The sequence below is a fragment of the Sinocyclocheilus rhinocerous genome, unplaced genomic scaffold (genome assembly GCF_001515625.1).
Source record: "Sinocyclocheilus rhinocerous isolate Xijiao unplaced genomic scaffold, SAMN03320098_v1.1 scaffold2267, whole genome shotgun sequence".
Taxonomy (NCBI): domain Eukaryota; kingdom Metazoa; phylum Chordata; class Actinopteri; order Cypriniformes; family Cyprinidae; genus Sinocyclocheilus; species Sinocyclocheilus rhinocerous.
Window position 1 is genome coordinate 849,979 of NW_015625573.1, and position 19,543 is coordinate 869,521.

The following is a 19,543-nucleotide window of genomic DNA, read 5'->3' on the forward strand; positions in this document are numbered from 1 at the left end:
TTTCTTTCAATAAATAAATGAATAAAATACTGTCCTCAAACTTTTAAATAGTAATATATATATGTATTTGTAATCTGATTTTGCACAAAAAAACAACAACTCAATTTTGGCATCCAAGTAGTTATTTGCATAGTGTTATTGTGTAATTTTTTTGTTTTTAAATTATATTTTTAATAAACCAAATAAAAAAACACAGCTCGAAAGCTTTTTATCTTGCTGTATTATGTATTTTACGTTTAAATGCATGACTGTAAGAAGTTTTGACTTTAGGAAGCAAATTTACATCTGGAGACTCTTAATTTTACACAACAAACCATCAAATTTATAGTGCATGAGACTTTGGGGAATCAGGTCCTGTAGATGACGAATGTCAACATTTGTTTTCCCATCAGCGCTTAAGCAAGTATCACCCAAGAGAGCTCTCTTTCACAACCTTCACACTTCCACAAATCTCAGGGGGTCAGCGGAGCGTGGAACTGACCACCCTCAGCAGCCTCTGAACGACACTAAATCAGGCCTTCATGAAGCTGGTGCTGCACTTTTCAGGTTCAGGGGAGGAGGAGGAGTATCAGATGAGAGGAGAGATGAGAGAGGAGGATTTAGTGTGTGGGAGGATTGCGGTCTGAGGTTGATTTGAAGCTCTCCCAGGTTGCCTCCGATCGCTGCTGTCTCCATAGTTACTTTTCTGTTTTTTTTGCAGTTTTGTTTTTCTTTTTGAGTTCTGTTGGTGACTTACTGCACACATGAGTCACATTTCAGAGGGCCCACAACTGATAAAGACATATATTTCTTTAAAGGTATAGCCACTCAAACAAAAGATGATGTTTTGAAGAATGTTGGTAACCAAATAGTTATAGCTTGCAAAGTATTTTTGTCCATACAATGGAAGTCAATGGGACTCACAACCATTTGGTTGCCAACATTCTTCAAAATACATTCTTTTGTGTTCCACAGAAGAAAACAAGTCATACAGTTTTAGATCGACATGAGGGGTGAGTAAATGATGACAGAATTTTCATTTTTAGGTGGGCTATCCCTTTAATATAAAGCATCAAATCTAAAATGATATACCTTTCAGACTTAACTTAAATGTAAAGTGTGTAAACCATTTTCTCCTGAGCATCCTGGCAATGTTGACTCTTCAAATCAACGGAGCACCTGTTTGAAAACAGTCATTATTTAGCATTACCGACTGGTGTCGCTCATGAGCTGAAATTACAGAAGCAAAAGAAGAGAATGCAACAAAACAGCTTGTTGCATTCTGATTTAAACCATGAGGCCTTACTTGAGCGAAGGAATTAGAGGCCACAACTCAGAAGCAGAAGGAAAGAGAGCGTGAAACCACAGATCTAATGATAAAGAGGGGAAAAAAAGTCGCCTGGCACAGGGAGCCTCAGCTAAGCACTACAGGAAGTCCTCTGTACAGAGAAGCTAGTCATTAATCTGATGTGATACCTGCACTAGGTTGGCTGTGGGCCAAACCAAATAGGGGTAATGGTAGGGGGAATGCAGCCCTTTTCCTCCAGCTTCTACTTATTAATATATGGACTCTGTGTCACCAAGAAGCAATTAGGGGGTGTTGAAGTTGTCACTTCTTGTCTTCGTTTAAAAACCACTCTTTAGGGGGCAGTTCCTTACACAGACCAGTGACTTGAACTTTGTGTACTGTAAAGCTTATAGCTTTAACCTTTTAGCTAAAAACATCATTAAATATTAAGTATTATTCATTATATTTTTGGAGACGGTACTTCAGGATTTGCCATGGAAATGGAAAAGCTTCAACCGAATTACTTTACGGGTCACATATTTTGTCAGGGGTCAATAATTCTCACAACATTTTTCCTGCATGAAGTGTATGAGAAGAAAATATATGTAATTTTTCATTATTCATTATTTTATTTATATATTATGTTATCATGTTATTTTAATTATATTATATTATTATTATTATTATTTTATATTTATTATATTTTTATATTTATTATATAATTACATTTTATACAGATAGTTTCTAATATATATGTATTTAAAAAAAAGACTAAAAACAGCATTTGGTTTAATTTCAATTGTGTCTACAACTTTTTAAAATTCTGTCCTTTTTTCTCCATATAACAAAATGTCAGAGCTCTTTTTACACAAATATGCATAAACAAACATAACAGACAATTTTCTATCAGTTGCAATTTTACTATTTACTGTTATCTATCTATCTATCTATCTATCTATCTATCTATCTATATCTATTTATTTATTTATTTATTATGTCAGACTTTTACAAATATTTCTAGCAACTATCACTAGAGAAGACATTAACATATTTCTGGCTATTTGTCTAATGAATTCAAGTGTAGTTAAAGATAAAAAAAAGTTTGGCGTTTTTTTTTATTTTATTGCATTACGTCACTGCCTTACATATTTCTAAATTCAGTTTTTCTGTGGTCTCTCTGACATCTTACTTTGCACTGGCAGCCATCTGGATCGGATAAGTATAAATGTTACGAGATGTCTCCATGTTGGTGATGGCAAATAAATCAATAAAACACTGCTTTGACACTCCCACATTTCACGTTTGCTCCATAAATAGATTAAGTTACATTTGACTTCATTGGTTTTATTAAGTATCACATACAGTTAATCATTTTGGCATCCAGCGAACCACATTCATCTTTCCAGTCCTTTATATAAGGAGCCTGAGACCGCTGAATGCGGTTTTGTTCGTGGGGTTACACACTCACTGGCTTGTCTAGCAGTGACATACTGGACACTTATTGGCTTCATTGTTTATTATGGGAGTGCGGTCTCAGGGTTGCCAGGTTGGGCAGAATTTATGGTGCTTTGTGACCCATGGCGTGGCTTTGTGAATTGGTGGGGTGACAGAGAGGCCAAGGTCTGGTTCAGGTAAGGCTAGTGTTTCAGAACGACTCCCCTCTATTTGCCCACCCTATAGGATTCACGGGCCAATTCACCCACTGTCCTCCGTCAGCAATACAGCTATAAATGTCACGTGACTCCTGCCACACCAACACTTATTGACAGGCCTTTTATTTCTGCCACTTTAATGAGGTTGAGCACTCCTGTTTCATTCCCTATGGCCTTAGAAGTACTAAACATTATTGCTCCCAATAATTCTCTCATATTATTGAAGCAAGCTGGATGATTATTGCTTTTAAACAATAGCAAGAGGTTAATATTGAGTCATTTACATTTTATATACAAAATTGCCAGGTACTTTGTCTAATTTGGCTCTGCCCATGCAAATATTTCCAAACAAAGCAGCAGTAAAAACAGAGCAAGTGGTGTTTTGTTCCTAAATGAATGATATTTTGAACAAATATGTTTGAGTGAATGAATCAATGACTTACTTATAAAAACATTAACTTCAGCATTTTTGAATGAATTGTTTGAATAAATTATTTGATGGCTTAAGGCTAGAATACGCTACACAACGTTTGTCCAGACTTTTGCCCTGATTTACAATCTGGAGAAGTTGACGCTAGTTGCCGAAAGTCAGAGAAAGTCTGCAGATTTGAGTTGACAGATTTAATAGAAAATCGCTAGTGTATGACGATCACAGACTCCGATTTTTTAGCTTCAGACTATGAAACCATCCATTTGGAGGATATCAAACATGTTTGATATTTTGAGCCAATTTTAGAACACATTGTTTTCATTTGTCATGCATCTCCTAGCAACAAGGCGCACATTTCTGTGTGAGTTTGCTGTGATCTGAATGACTTTAAAGACTGGTAGTGTATGATCCTCACTTGTTTAGTGTATGATTGTAAAGCGCTTTGGGTGTACAGCAATACACAATAAAGCGCTATATAAATGCCTCATTCATTCATTGTAGCTACAAAATCGGTAAGTGTATGATGGCTGGTTTTAAAAGTCGTGTAGTGTATTCCAGTCTTTACTCACAAAGAAATCGAGACCTGCATTATTTTCAATGAACCGGATTATCAAAACACATTGAATGATTCTTTGGTGAATTTGACTGAATTGATTGCAGCAGTAAAAGTCATTATTGTTGTGTTAGTTGTGTCATAATTTACTTACCCTCATATCATTCCAAACTTGTATGACTTAATTTCTTCCCAAATGTTGATAATCAAACATTTCGGTTTTCATTTATTTCCATTATATTTTTTGTCTATAAAAATGGGAACCAATACTATGTGACTGGTTGTAGTGAGTCTCAGCTTCATTGAATTAGACATGTCTGATTCAATATGATTCAAAAACCTGCAGTAATAAGTGCTCAGAGCTCAATATGTGCTCATAATAATGTCGTACTGAATTCCAACCTATTTAATCTCTATCCTGTCTCTGAAAAAATTCAGGTTGTATGCAGTGTGGTTTCAAACCGAAACCCCATTCAGGAAGTTCTATATTAAAGCTAGATTAGCAGTTATTTGAGCAAAGGGACAGTAAACAGAGAAGAGGGAGCAAGAAAATAGGAAAGAGAGCAGCTTCTGTTGTTTTGTGACAGCAACGTATTTTAATCCAGTATGTGTAAACCAGAAAAGAGAGTTCTAATGTATATGACAGCATGATTTATAAACTCAACGCGTACACATGTCTTCAACCACTGCATTCTGTGTTTCTCTTCCCTTCTCTCTCACTCTTTCCCAATTTCTATTTATGAGAGGAAGATACTTCAGAGCTTTTTCAAACCTTCAGCTCTGAAAATTTGGCAGAAAAGCAAAAAAAAAAAAAAACAATCTGTTTTGTGATATTTAAAAACAAAACGCTATAATATGCTATAGTGTGAATTTAAATTTTTTAATTGGCTTTAAAAGTCTTTATACAAACTTAACACAACTTCTAATTAATACAACTTAAAACTTTATACATTTAAATTAACTTAATACAAAATCAATATATATTTGAGGAAGGTGTTCTCATAGGGGATTGTCATATTTGGGGATCCCTAGCATTAAAACATATAAGGAGTGTTTTCTTGGATGTCAGTTATGGCATAACAGTATTGTCATAGTGAAAGCATTGTGACTGAATTTGTGCCATTTATGGTAATCAAACGCTAGATTAAGCCACTGCATTAAAATCTTAAATTCACCACATACTGTATGAGTGTTTGTCCACTCACTGTGGGTGGTTCTTGTGCTTCATGATTGTTATGGTGTGATTAACATCTTGATCTTTGACCCATCCTCCCAGAAAGCAGCTGTCATGTCTTACCACCAAGGAGCATTCTTTGAAGATGAGAAGGCTCGTCCTTAACTTACTGCCTGACTGAACCCTGAGCAACAGTGCAGTGAACTGACAAAACAAGGGATCTTGAGCAATGCCTATAGGGATGTTCACTCATGTGATCTTGACATGCACACAACAAAATCTACCGGCTTCTGTAGAGTTCATGTATATTCAAGCAAGAAAATGACGGTCGGTGTTATTCTAACCCTTTTTGAATGTTTACAGAAAATGTCCCCATGATGTCACTGTAATGCATAGGCTATGAAAACATATGGTATTATGTTAATTAGGATCTTGAGTCTTCTTAATCATTGAAACCTAAAAGAAATAACAGTACATCAATAGCATTTACAAGACCCAGAAATCTCCTTAAAGGCCTGCGGAGATGTATGTTTGTTTTGTTATGCTATGAGTGCAAAATTAAATTAATGGCATAGTCTACTTAAGTAAAAGACACTGAATCCTTTACTTGTATGAACATGTATTAGAATCATGAAAATGATATGAAATAATGACATTAAACATGTTGCTATAGTTTACATTTTCCTGCATTTGATTTGCATTCTCTAAAAAGTTTTTTTTTTCTCAAACAAAATAGAAAAATGGTGTATGTATCACTCCTTCCTTCTTGCTATTTCTTTCTAAAACAGTGGTTCTCAATCAGGGAGCCAGGGCCCACTAGGGGGACTCAGCAAACTTCCAGAGGGCCACAGTGTGCCTTTTCTTTTTTATTATTACTAATATATTAAAATAATCTTAAATGAAATCTAAATAAATAATCATGATGCAAGCTGAAGTCCCTCCCTAAATATTGTTTTTATTGAAGAAAACACTTCTGGAATCACGTCACTTCTTTCACACAAAGAGTTTCTCGTGACATACCGAACAGTACGGCTTCCCTCCCTGCTCCTTAAACACACCCTGACTCAGCTGCCGAAGGCAGAACGCACACACAAAGTGTTCAGGGTGAAACTTGCGGTCCAGAGCAGCGATGCAGCGACCCGAGATGGGCTCTCCACAGGTCCCACACAGAGTGCCCTGTCTAGAGTGATAGTGCAGGGAACAGAGGGGCCGACCGTTCAACTCAAGGAAGCAACCATCTGTAAAAGGCTTCAGACAGTCCTGGAGAGATGCAGAAACATTTAATGAAAAAGAATGTTCTGGAGTGATCGATTGAGCAGGTGAAGAATTCACCTTTGAAGCTCACCACAATGGTACAGACTGACTGACTCCATATTCCTTATTTATAAGGAGTGAGTCACATGACTGTATTGCATTCCAGCCTTCAATGCCACTAATTCACTCACCGCACATACAAAGCAGTCAGGGTGCCAGGTTCCATTGGCTGCAGACAGATAGTTCTCCTTCACTGGCTCTCCACAGCCAGAGCATCTGGGTGCAAAGAGGCGGTAGAAATCCCTAGAGCAATATGGTTTACCATCTCTCTCCATAAAACCTGGAAAAGACAGATTCGTTCAGTACAAAACGTGATTTCTCAAATAATGACTGAATCTGCGGTTGTCTCACCATCAGGTCCAAACAGATCTCCACAGTGGGCGCAGAAAAAATGTTCTGGGTGCCATGTATGATCCATCGCTGTTAGAATGTTCTGTGCAAAACACAATAAATTATCACCTGCTTCATTGGCTAGAATAATTCATTTGTTGAAGTGAAAGAGTTGAAAATTATATTCCACATTTATTTATTTACTTGTTTTATTTTAAGTAATTTTATTGTGTTGTATTGCTATTTACTGTAATTAGTTTAGTAGTTGGGTCTAGAGCAGTAGTTCTCAACTGGTGGGTAAGGCCCAAAAAGGAGTAATATACAGCAGTGGAAAAAATAAAATTATATATATTTAATAAAAACTATAATTTTGTTTTGAACTTGTCTAATTTTCAATTAACATGCCCGAGGAAATTCTAACAAGGAGCTTTCAGAGGGTAAATAGAGACATATGGCAGGTCACCTGAGTAATAGGACCCTTGCAGTAAGCGCAGCAAGGGGAGAAGAGGTTCTGGTAGTCTTTCTCACAGTACGGCTTGCCATCTCTCTCAAAGAAACCACACGTGCCGAGTTCTTCCCTGCATGCCGTACACACAAAGTGTTCTGGGTGCCACACCTGACCCAGAGCTGTGATCATCTGCAGTTTGGGATATAGGATGACATATTTGTTCATACCGAAAACTGATAGTAATTTGCAGATTTGTTGTCTGCATTTTGCTTGTACCTTCCCAGCTATACACTTGTCACAAGAAGCACAATGGCCTTTGGCAGCAGTGCGGACCCCCATTTTCTCCATGTCCGTACTGAGAGAGCCCAGCAGGTCGTCTATAGCATCCACATTCTTGGATACTTTCTCTGACAGAGGAGGATGCTGTGGCTTCTTAGTCTCTTTTTGGCTTCCACTATCACTTTCTTTAGCTTCCTCAGGTTTTTTGTCTTTTATTGACTTGCAAGCCACTGGAGGTGGGTTTGATGTGGGAACTGGTTCTGAAACCTACAAAATAAAGCATTTTTGGACAATTTGAATGACTTTTCTTAAAATAATTGACTTAAGGGGGTATATATATTAGGAGCCTTAATATGCCTATACTGCCCTCTTCAGGTGATACTCATAATGTGCAATAGTGATTTAACTTAGCTGATGCATGAACAGGTCAACTGATGTCCACCTCATGTTTCTCTCACCTCCAGGCCTAGCCCTAGCAGTTCATTCATGATGGAGTCGAGCTCTCGTGTAGCTGTGCCGGGACTCATCACTCCTGCTTCCACGGGGACTGGAACCACACTAAAAAAAGATTCTTCTCATTGAACAGCTGAACCTCAAAGGACACCATGTATGCCAAAAGGTTTTTTAACCATACTTTATAAATATGATACATCAACAGATTTTTACTCAGGCTCTTTCTGCTACAAATGTTGGAAAGAGGTGGATATACCTGTAGGGATTATATGTCTTTCCTGGACCAGCAACAAATCCAGAAGATTCAGTCTGTAACGGGAGGAAAAAGACATTCGAATGGCTCAGTTTGGGCCTAAATATTGTAGACATTTAATAGTTCAAAGTTTGGGGTCAGTAAGGTTTTTAATTTTTTTAAGAAATTCATACTTTTATTCCGCAAGGATGAATTTGTCCAAAATGACAGCAAAAATTATGTAAAAAAATATTTTATTTATATCATATGAATGCTGTTCTTTTGAACTTTCTATTCTTCAAAGAATGCTGAAAAATGTATAACGGTTTCCACAACAATGGAACAACTAGTGAGCACCAAATCAGCATATTAGAATGATTTCTGAAGGATCATGTGACACTGAAGACTGGAGTAATGATGCTGAAAATTCTGCTTTGTTATCACAAGAATAACTTACACATCAAAATATATTCAAATAGAAAGCAGTTATTATTATTAAAATTGTAATAATATAAGCATAAGAGACAAATATTACCAACCCCAAACAGTTTTCGAAACTTGAATGATTTTCAAATTCTTGTTTAAATTCAATTTGAAAATGAAAATGAATTGGCCTGAAATGTAATTACTTGTTCAAGCTGAGTTGTGTTGTTACTTTTAACCGAGGCTCCCAGTTGGAGAGTTTTGGGTGGAATGGGTGCAGGAACATTTGAAGTCTGGGTGGAGCTCTGAGCCAACTCCTCTAAAAGCATGTCTGCAATATTATATTCACACATGTGAAACACCTGCACTGAAATCAGTGACACTGAGCACACAAACTTTGACACATACACTGACAAAACAAAACAAAAGTCTGCAATCATGGTTATGATTGAACTAAAGGTAAAGCCACTGTACGTTAGCAATCCGTGTCATTTCCTGAGGAAGTGAAAAGGCACGTTGCTCTCATCATAACGGATGCAGAACATGAAATAACAAACACATGAATTTCAAACTTTTGCCACACTTTTTTGCTGACATAGAAAAAGTCACTTAATATAGAAATGAGTGATCTGACTAAATTCTGTCAAAATACCAAGTAGATTGGGAGTTAAAAAAAATCCTTCACAAGAATGTCAATTTATTCTTAAGAGTGACAGGAGTCATTACTTCTCACAGGGAAGAAAAATAAACCAAAATGCTACCAGTAAAGAATATGCACATATTTATATATACATATTTCTTTCTTTCTTTCTTCATCATCATCATCTTTTTTTTTTCTTTTTTTTGATGACATTCACTTAGAATGGCCTGGGTGCTGTTGTTTGGTTGTTTTAAAAATGCTTCATGCTCTAAAATTTAATGTGTTGATTCATTAATGTGTTTTGTCTATTTTCTAAAACGTCACAGCTTGTCACTGATAATCCACTGGTCACGTTGAAATGTGTGACATGTCGATGTGTGTTTTAGTGTAATTTGAGGAAACCAATGAAAATGTCCCAGAAAAATTATCATACCACAAATACCTGCTTGCATTTATAGGTCACAGTCTAAATAAGACTACCAGAGAAGTGTAGTATAAATAATAGAAATTAAACTTAGAATAGAAAATCATCACAGTCTTTGGATTACAAATCTGTTACATCTTTAGAGATTCTACACTGTTTAAGACTTTAGTGTTAGAATGACATATAAAAGGTTGAACAACTCACCAAGTTCATCCATGGCGGTCTGGGGTGTGAGATGAGAGGTAAGCAGTGTGCGTTGTGTGTTCCTAGTGAGCATGTGTGGTAGGGTGATCTGATACATGCAGCTGTGGGTTGAGCCCAATCTCACATGTGAAACTGATGTTGCTTCCTTTTTGTGTTCTCGTTGTTTTACTCATGTCTTTCACCCTGTTGCATTTTGCTACCGTTTGCTAACAGGCACTTTGAATATTTTGAGTGGCTGTGTGTGCCCTATTATAGAAATTAGAGGAGCTTGTGTACCCATTTATTCAAATACTTTCATTTTATTGCTATGAATAATTGTAGTGGTATTACAAAACCAAGTGTATTTCGTCTATGTTTCAGCACATTATTGAAAATGTTATTACCATTTTGATTACAACATTATGGTAAATCATGGCACACATAGGCCTATATTAAGATAGTTTGCTTAAGAAATATAAACAATAATATGCATATTAATACATTCTATTATTTTGTTTGCTTAGTTATACTTTCTAGAAATGACTTAGATCAAGTCTTTTAACGCTTAAAACACTGGCTGATCATATAAAATGATAATATCGCACAGATGTTTGTTTTAGGACTACATTTCCCATAGATCCTAGCTGTGCCGCGAAGGCTTCTGGGACAGGAAACTTCCGATTTGTTTTCTCTTTCTGCTGATCGCTTGACATAATACTCTGGAAATGAAGACATACTTAACATAATCGTACTGAGAAGATGAATTCAGCCGATATTCGTAATTTTCTGTGTAGCGTCGTTTTCATCACGAGATATATTTAATGCTTTTTATACCGAGTTTAGCGTTAGACCGAGTTGATCGACTGAGCGGGTCCTCCTTTAAAAGGGCAACAGTTTGAGCTAGTGGGCCCCGCAAACTCTGTCGCTCACGGTTTTATTTAGGTATGTCAGTGGATTCCTGCCTGTACTTATGAGTTGTCAGCTTAAGACATAATGCATATACTTTAAATAAGGCCTGAGGGCAACTGCCGGTGGCACTTTCCATGAACAGAGTACAAAATATAGCCTGAAGCTTTTAAAATGTTTTTTCAACAAAACAACTGAGTGTTAGGAGGTGCTTTAGTGTCAGTATCGACTACATTTTATATTAGCTGTTTTATATTCTATTCATTTTCTAAAAATAAATTAATAGAAGACTATGTCTAAATTATTAACAGGGCTGCAAATTTTCCCCAAATTAAAAGATTTGACAGTAGTCATAATGAATTCATATTAATAAATTAATATGTGAGTTCCTTATTTATGCAGTTGAGCTGTACTTGTAATTAGAACCATTACAATGCCTTTACGATTGCTATTATTGCAAATATGATATTTTAGAAACCAATGGTTGCCATTTATTCAACAGTTTATTCATTTGTCTGATGATTTAAATCTACATTTGTGCTACAGCAACGAATATTCAAACCTCTTATCATCTTCACCTGATTGTCAGTCGTGTTTCTATCTCCATCTTCAGTGTCGTTTGAGTGGCACCTGTCAGTGTGATGTCATCCTCTAAAGACATTTTGTGCAGTCAGCGGCGCAGGGAGCTGGATGCCCGCAGAAGTAAGTCTCGCGTGCGGCTGGGCTCGTGTCTGCAGAGCTGGGGTCAGCTCAAAGAGAAACTGGGCTTCTCTCTTCATTCAGAGCTCGCTCAGCATCTGCTGGAGAGGTATAATACAGTAATACTGTTCTGCAGAGAGATACAGTTACACTTAGACCCACTAGATGACAGTTCGTTGGATGTGCACTCTAGAATTCCTGTTGAATTACATCTGCAGTTATTGATTCTAGCTTCGAAGATGAGACTCAATTTTTTTCCAGTTGTTCTGATCCAGTTCCAAATCATACAGGGAAAAGACAGGAATTATGAGTGAGCTTAAAAGAAAGTACAGGCAGAAAAGCAAAGATGAACTTGTGGTTTATGGAGTTCTAAACATATTTAGATTTGGCTGACAGCCAGGTTTTTTGGTGGTGTGTGAAGCGTTGCAGATAAAATGTGGTCTAACTGACAATGACATTTGCTTTATGTTTTGCAGCTATGTTTCAAGGGTTTGTATCAAGTGCTCAGGTAAGCCACAGATTCCCTCCTTCAAGGCATAGTTTACCAACAAAATGACAATTCAGACATAATTTACTCTATAATACTTTATCATTTTTGTATAAAGTATCTTAACCTCTATGATTTCTTCATAACTAAATACAACATATTTTGTATTGTAAAACATCCAGAAAAAAAGAAGAAAAAAAAATATATATATAGTTGTTATTATTGTTGTTTCAAGCATAAACCTGCTTAACTTTTTTCAGAAAACAAGACTTAGTATCTTAAGTAATTATGGTTCTCAAGTACTATAAATATATCTTGATTTAAGATTGGTTATTTATTCATTCAAGATATTTGTACTGGAAAACAAGACAAAAATACTGAATAAAGACCCATTGACACCATGAATGATAACTCTAAAGATAACTATAACAATATATGCATTAGCGTTCACACCATTGCACAATGCAGTTCTGTTGTCTGCTGCTTTAAATGCTCAGGCTCTTTAAAGTCGGGTAGATTCTGATCAGCTGGAAAATATCATTCTGAAAGTGATTCCAATGATATCGTTCCTCTGTGTCGTTATCGTTATGACTGTAGTGTAGACTTCCCTATTCTCACAGAATTAGAACCATTATTAAAACTTTATTGTTATCGTTACTGTTATTGTCCTTGGTGTGAACGAGCCTTAAATATTTTTTGCAGTGTTTTTGGCCTTGTTAATCTGATACAATCACAAAATCTGTTGGTTACTCATTGCATTTGGCGTGTATATATATATATATATGTCTACTTTGTTTATACATTCGGCTTCTTTAGGTAATGGGAAAGGACAGACAAGCACTTTGTCAACTACCAAGGAATCTTTGCAGGAACTCATCCTGTTGGTCCACAACCATGGACAGTCGTGTCCTCTTCCCCCTGTCTTGCATTCTGGGACAGTCACAAAAACAACAGAGCGAGATCAGAGCGCTCATGCTGCAGAGACAAGAGAAGCTGAAACTGAGTCCAAAGACTCATCTGAGGTGGACGTGTGTCTGAAATACACCTGTGAAAACGGACATCTTTTTCTGTGGTCTCCTATGAAGGTAGAGGAGGTAATGACATCTAAAAATCAAGGTGATAGAACTGCATTTAGCCCAAAGAGACTCAAACAACGAGGCAGGAGGAGGTTGAAGGAACCAGACACAGAGATAGAAAGACAAGAAGTGGTGACTAGATTAAAAACCAGACAACAACAACAAGAAAATGCTGAAGTTACCACAAATGACACAGAACAGAAACATGAGACAAGTTCTGAAACGTTTGGGGAAAACAACAATGCAGGTGATTTTGTTTTTAATGATTTATCTGAAAGAAATATGCTGTTTTTTTTTATTCAAGGACTAACTACAACTGTGTGTTAAGGTGTTACAGTGACACCTGAGACACAGCAAGGAAATTATGTGGCAGCTGATCTTTTGCATTCAGAGCATGGGTATATATATTTGCATGTTTGGTTGTTTAGCTGTATTTATAATATTTTGTTTAATTCTCATGAACTAATTCTCTTCAATCTTTTTCTGATTGTCAGATCTTCAGCAGACAGTGATGAGCTGACTGGAGACAGTCCTGCATGGGTTTGCATTGAAAACCAAAGCCCCCCTGATAGGTTTGTGCTCTATTCATCTATACTGAAACACTTAATGGCTGAAAAAGTCACAAGTTAAACTAACACTGTCTCTTAGCCATGAGGAAGTTGCAGTGCTGAATTTAACCAACAGAGGGACCCCGAGTAGAGCAGATCCTCCTGAGACACACAATGCAAACAAAAAAACAGGAACTCTTAAAAATACCAGGTGATTTGTCTAACAGCACATATTTTTATATTTTAAGATTCACAATAAGTTAAATGGAATCCCAAAATTCTTGGCTTTTTTCTTTCCAGTCCACAGTTATTGAAAGATGACGTGTCCCAGATTGGTGAAAAGAGAAAACGGTTTGTTATTTAATTTTACCAAGATAAATATATTAGTTGTTAGTTAACTGACCTATATGTTTAAAAAAATATGTATATAGTGTTTTATATTTATATAGTTTTTATGTGTAGTTATGTATGTTTTATTTAGATATTTGGTTATATTTTCATGGTTTTATTTTGAATGTCCTGTTTAACGTCATAATTACATGATACTAATCTCTGTGTTTACAGAAAATCAACATCCAAACTAATTTTGCCTTGCGAGTTTGAAGGCTGCGATAAGATTTTCTTCAGTCGGCAATATCTAAATGTGAGTGCTGAGTCAGTCTTGACACGACACATTCATTAGTCTTGCCTGAACTAAAACAACTCTGAGAGAGAAGAACTTTTCCATTAATCTGCACTGATCCATGAGAAAATCAACTTTATTTAAATTAGAAATACGTTGATTGCAAGGCTTCACGGAAAAGCATGAACACCACATAAGATGGCAAAGCATCTCACAATCTGTTCTTCTCCACAGCATCACGTCAAGTACCAACATCTCCAGCAGAAAACCTTCATCTGCTCGCACCCCACCTGCAGCAAGTCATTCAATTTTAAGAAGCATCTGAAGGAGCATGAAAAGTTGCATAGTAGTGAGTTTTTAGTCAATATGTATGATGTATGTGATAAATGTCATCCAGTGTACTTCTGGACAGACACTATATGTATGAGTATGTATACATTGATATGTATCTCAACATTAATGTATTCAGGTAAAAAAAAAATGAATATGGTAATTATATTCTTCTAATCCAGTGGTTGTCAGCTTGTGGGATGCAGGTCTGTTTTGCAGGTAAACAATAATGCTAAATGCAATAATAAAATAGAAAATAGGTTTATTAGCTTTTAAAAGGGAGAAGAAAACACTTCCAATATCTTTTGTTGTTGATGCCAAAGGCCAGGTATCTAATCAAACTCTACTGTATTTTGACACAAAAACATCTATATTTCATTCAGTTAATTTGGTAGAAGATTAAACTGATTAAAGATATGCCAAAATGGACAAGGTGAAAAAAGGGTCCCACTTTTTATTAGGTGTCTTTAACTACTACTGTATGCACTTTGATGGAAAAAAAAAATTTTTGTTTTTTTTTCCAGTTTTTTTTTTAAGTGTTTTTCAACATTTTTACTGCTAATGAGGTGAAATATGAGTAAGATTAGTGACAGGTTTGGTGGTATGGTTAGGTTTAAGGGTTGGTTAAGTGAAAGTGAAAAAGTGAAGTGACATGTGGCCAAGTATGGTGACCCATACTTGGAATTAGTGCTCTGCATTTAACCCATCCAAAGTGCACACACACAGCAGTGAACACACACCCGGAGCAGTGGGCAGCCATTTATGCTGCGGCGCCCGGGGAGCAGTTGGGGGTTCGGTGCCTTGCTCAAGGGCACCTCAGTCGTGGTATTGAAGTAGTTGTAGGGTCAACAGTACACTTAGATGTAATAACAGAAAATAATTACAGATGCAGTTACATATAATTAAATATAAGTACAATATAAAAACATCTACGTACAAAATAAGTGCGTAGTATCAAATGATTATTTTAAATGTTAGTACATCGTGGTTACAGACACTTAATATAATTGTTCCAAAAATGTCCTTGAAAACTATTAACCATTATAGAAGGTAAAAGAAAATATAATAATGTAATGATATTTTATTTAATATAACATTAATGCTATTAATATTGTTATTGTAATTGTTGGAATATTGTTAATTTTGTTGTCCGATATAAAATCTGTATCTGGAAGCAAAACCACTGGACAAGTAGAGTATATAGTGATTAGTGTTTTTCATGGTGTGGCTAGTAATATGGTTCTCTCTGTATGATTCTTTGTGTCTGTGAGATCAGAGAGACTATATCTGTGAGTTCTGTGCCCGAGCGTTCCGAACCAGCAGTAACCTGATCATCCACCGCAGGATACACACCGGAGAGAAACCGCTGCAGTATGAGTTTCATCACACACGTGCATTAGGCCCTTTGTTTATACCAAAGCTTGCATAACTCAATAACTTTTTACAGCAACATTCCATCAATAATTAACACAACAACTATATCGCTCAAGGCTTTGCTACTACAGATTTCAGCTCCAGATCTAACCCGCCCCGTCTCTTTCTCAGGTGTGAGGTGTGTGGCTTTACCTGTCGACAGAAAGCCTCTCTGAATTGGCACATGCGAAAGCACAATGCTCAGAGCACCTACCAGTTCCCTTGTGAGATTTGCGGTCGCCGCTTTGAAAAGAGAGACAATGTCACGGCTCACCGTAGCAAGAGCCACCCAGACCATAATACACCCTCTCCGGAACTGACTCTTGCCCTTCCTCCCTCTGACCCACTCCCACATCCCTCGGGGCACAGCGGATCTTCCCCTTCTGCTTCCAACAATCACACTGCTGTAGAATAACATTTGATATGTAGTGCTTTGATTAAATATGTAACAACTTGTGCATCCTTGACCTTGAGCAAACTCTACTGTGTGGCTAATTGGTTTTAATAAAAAAGCAGAGAAATTGCCATGTGATGCATCTGTGGTATTAATTCTTTTTTTTCTTTCTTTTTTGGTGGTTTTTAAAATATAAATACATCTTGTTTTGCTGTCATGCAGAAGCCGTATTTATATAAAATGACCTAAATCAGCATACTCAGGTCAATGTATTAATTATTAATTTATTATTTTTAAATTTGTCATATTTTGTAACTTGTAACATATTTTGTCAAATTTGTAACATATCACACATTGCCCATGGGTGACATTATGAGCCTTCAGTAATATGGTCAATAATACCCATTAATTGACTATTTGTTGAAACTGCTTTTAAATTTTTAGCACATATAAATGTGATTAATTGTGTCATTTCATTGATTGAATGAACTTGATAATTTTGTGGTGGAATTCTGTGCTGCTTTTATAAATTATCAACACAAGATATTTTTTGCTCTTATAATATCGGATTTTTTTTCTGTGTTTTTCTGATTGCTTCATTTTTGTGGCCATTTGGACAGCGGTTTATATTTATGAATTTCGGTAAAGAAAATAATTTTTGCATACATTACAATAATCGAACTCAAGGGTTCCCGGCTTTTGAAAAGGCTTACTTTGATTGACAAACACTTTATCCAAAGACTGTTGTCCTTTGCAGGTGGGTGTTGCCTCTTGAAACTGAACCATTATTCTATTGGCTAGGGAAAGCGGCATTATAAAACGCAGTTGCCATGCCTACACAGTTTTGTTCCGGTGATACTTGAGTGACGGGAAACTTGAACCAATAGGAGCACAGGTGGGTGGGGCTTTTTGAACACTGTCAACTGTTAGGCTTAACGCTCCGTAACACATTGAACGCGGCACGGTCGGAACAATACCGGCGATGAAAATGAGCTACATTGTTTTTACTGAAACCACAACCAGGTAACATACTTTTATACGTTTCTACGCACAGTATGAAGTCATTGCTTATGCTGTTGAAACATTTTACCTGTAATGCAACATAATAGGCGTCCAGCACTGGGCAGCTCATCGGATGTGTCACTGACAGTGAGGCTTTCCCCAGCGAAGCATCTCTGTTTCAGTGTCTCAGCATTGTGGAGCAAAAGCTTGATCATATGCAACAAGGTCAGTTTCAGTTTGGGCTGGCAGCGCACAGCATGTGTAGTGCTCTTCCCCATCAGTGCATATATTTCCTCTGTCTAGAACAAAGACTTAGACACGGTGCTTTCTGGAAGGAAGTTGCTGTGACAGAATAATAGATTAGGAGAATAGGAGATTTTGTGTCTCTTAAATGGAATTTAAAAGTTGGATAGATTAATTTGTTTGTTAATTATATGTGTTTTAAAATATGATGCTATATATTTTATCTATTGCTTCATGTCTTGCATTCAGTAACTGTATATACAGTTATATGGCATGCCAACTAACTAGTATTTAAATTTGTTACTAATGCTCATTTTAAACTATTAGTAAATAATCCACTGATGACTTGTGTGTTTTTAGTTTAACTAGCAACTATACATTTAGATGGCTCTATTAATCAATTCAGTTTGTCAGTAGTACTTATTCATTACATACAGGTACTTATTTCTTTGCTATTTGTCACTATCCCATTTGTAGAATGCAAATATTCTAGTAACAAATTGCACATTTTTGCTTTTGAATTCTATCTTTGGTTCACTATTCACTTCCGATCAGTACTTTTTCCAGTTGTTACTGGTACCTATTCTAACTTTACTAGTAACTATTAATTAGGCACTAATATTTGTATCTGTCCCAGCTTTGTTTGTATTTATGTTTTAGATTCTAGTACCCATTCATGAAACACTACAGTCTGTTCCAGTTTAATCTATAGAATAGTTAATTAACCTGGAATAGGTACCAGCAACAACAATTCGAAGTGAACAGATAATATATGAACTATAAATCTCCATTCAGGGACTGAATATGTTTAAATTGTAAATAGTAACAATAGAACAATTAACCTGCTTGTCATTGATGAGAAAGAGAATAGTAGAAATAAGAAATAGGCCTACTAATATGTAATAAATAAGTACTAGTAGTGACTGAACAGATACTAATCACTAATAATAAGTTCTACTAGTATGTAATGGATAAGTACCAAAATAAAATGAAAAAAAAAAAATTGGATTACTTTTTTACTGGTTAGTTTTAATACATTTTAGAAAGACTTGGCTTTATACAGTATCCATTTAGATGTCACTAAGATTCTAATAGCATCTCAATTTAGGCTGTCAAATTTCATGCCATAAACGACGTATCATTTGTTTTGCAAATTGTGTGAATGAATAATGTCCCTGTCATTCTTGATGAAGTGGATCAGAAGAAATATCTCTAGAAGTGGCCAGTCGCCTGTTTGGAAGTGTGGCAAGTTATTTCTAGAAACACTTGGTGCACAGTGTCACATCCTGAGCTAGTGCCATGTGGTTGGAGATTTGTGGAGAATGGCTGCAGGCTAGTTTTTCATATTCCCACAAAGTCAAAAGAGTTTGCAAAGCTGAGTTATTGTGCAACACAGATCCTGGGGCTCATATACACTGTACTCCACTATTTAACTTCACTGTGTGATCTCTTGCAGCATGTTTTGTAAATGCACGTCATGGTATTCCCTCCTCATGATAAGAGTCTTGTGATGCAGATGCAGATTGTCCTTTGAGTGTGTGTCACGGCGCGGTTAGGAAAACACCGTGTAAACAGGGGTTTGGGTCCAAGTGCAGGTTTATTAGACTGCAGGGAAAACAAAATCAAAACCAAAACAGAAAACACAAACAGAGCTAAGACTCTGACACACAGGCTAGAAACAGAAGACTCTGACACAATACGGCCACGTAGGGCTTGCATCAGTCCCGTACAAACAATTATTACAACTAGTAACAATCCTTAATAATCCACCCAGAGTGGCATGGGGAAGGCGCATAAATAGCCCTTAGGATGGGCCACAGCTGTGTGTGAGTGAGTGTGTGCACAGGTGTGTGGAGTCAAGGTACCGGAGTTCAGGATGGGCAACAGCTGTGTGTGTGTGTGACTGTGTGACTGTGTGCACAGGTGTGTGGAGTCAAGGTAACGGAAACGGAGTCCGGGAGGATGGGAAATGGCGACCTCTGGTGGTGAGAGGGAGAACACCAGACGCCAGACCCTGACAG

General features: G+C 36.7%; 3 protein-coding genes across 6 annotated transcripts in view; 2 read left to right on the top strand and 1 right to left on the bottom strand.

Moving 5' to 3' along the window:
* Nucleotides 1–4,738: 4,738 nt before the first annotated feature.
* On the bottom strand, nucleotides 4,739–11,308 carry LOC107750911 (leupaxin-like). Of its 4 annotated transcripts, XR_001641196.1 has the most exons (10): nucleotides 9,824–9,893; nucleotides 8,762–8,886; nucleotides 8,157–8,209; nucleotides 7,906–8,005; nucleotides 7,445–7,714; nucleotides 7,184–7,357; nucleotides 6,742–6,823; nucleotides 6,522–6,670; nucleotides 5,903–6,336; nucleotides 4,739–5,869 (listed from the first exon to the last, which is right to left on the bottom strand). XR_001641196.1 is itself a non-coding variant. In XM_016566497.1 (9 exons), exons 2-9 carry the CDS (start codon nucleotides 8,882–8,884, stop codon nucleotides 6,070–6,072), a joined length of 1,218 nt encoding a protein of 405 aa, XP_016421983.1. In that variant the 5' UTR covers nucleotides 8,885–8,886; nucleotides 11,287–11,308; the 3' UTR covers nucleotides 4,739–6,069. The 4 variants fall into 4 exon arrangements, 3 of the variants coding, with proteins under 3 accessions (XP_016421983.1, XP_016421971.1, XP_016421991.1); XM_016566497.1 differs by lacking the exon at nucleotides 9,824–9,893 and adding an exon at nucleotides 11,287–11,308 and having other exon boundaries at nucleotides 4,739–6,336; XM_016566485.1 differs by having other exon boundaries at nucleotides 4,739–6,336.
* On the top strand, nucleotides 10,465–16,415 carry LOC107750903 (zinc finger protein 692-like). The gene is made up of 12 exons (XM_016566471.1): nucleotides 10,465–10,744; nucleotides 11,322–11,516; nucleotides 11,884–11,915; nucleotides 12,711–13,217; nucleotides 13,299–13,368; nucleotides 13,465–13,542; nucleotides 13,619–13,729; nucleotides 13,819–13,869; nucleotides 14,083–14,161; nucleotides 14,375–14,489; nucleotides 15,742–15,841; nucleotides 16,016–16,415. The coding sequence occupies exons 2-12, from the start codon at nucleotides 11,350–11,352 to the stop codon at nucleotides 16,296–16,298; spliced, it is 1,593 nt and encodes a 530-aa protein (XP_016421957.1). The 5' UTR covers nucleotides 10,465–10,744; nucleotides 11,322–11,349; the 3' UTR covers nucleotides 16,299–16,415.
* A 769-nt stretch (nucleotides 16,416–17,184) lies between these two features.
* LOC107751067 (F-BAR domain only protein 1-like) overlaps nucleotides 17,185–19,543 on the top strand; it is a 45,702-nt gene continuing 43,343 nt past the window's right edge. Inside the window, exons 1-2 of the mRNA XM_016566649.1 lie at nucleotides 17,185–17,300; nucleotides 17,387–17,504. The gene's annotated coding sequence lies outside the window, so the exon portion shown is untranslated. The remainder of the gene's footprint in view (nucleotides 17,301–17,386; nucleotides 17,505–19,543) is intronic.

Bases quoted from the DNA above. Each gene is read 5' to 3' on its own strand.
- LOC107750911 (XM_016566485.1), bottom strand. The intron at 6,824-7,183 runs GTGACCTGCCAT...TGTTTTGCACAG, and splicing joins GCAAGGGTCCTATTACTCAG to AACATTCTAACAGCGATGGA. The intron at 6,671-6,741 runs GTGAGACAACCG...TGTCTTTTCCAG, and splicing joins AGATCTGTTTGGACCTGATG to GTTTTATGGAGAGAGATGGT.
- LOC107750903 (XM_016566471.1), top strand. From the start codon at position 11,350: ATGTCATCCTCTAAAGACATTTTGTGCAGTCAGCGGCGCAGGGAGCTG. The intron at 13,369-13,464 runs GTATATATATTT...TCTGATTGTCAG, and splicing joins CTTTTGCATTCAGAGCATGG to ATCTTCAGCAGACAGTGATG. The intron at 15,842-16,015 runs GTATGAGTTTCA...TCTCTTTCTCAG, and splicing joins ACCGGAGAGAAACCGCTGCA to GTGTGAGGTGTGTGGCTTTA.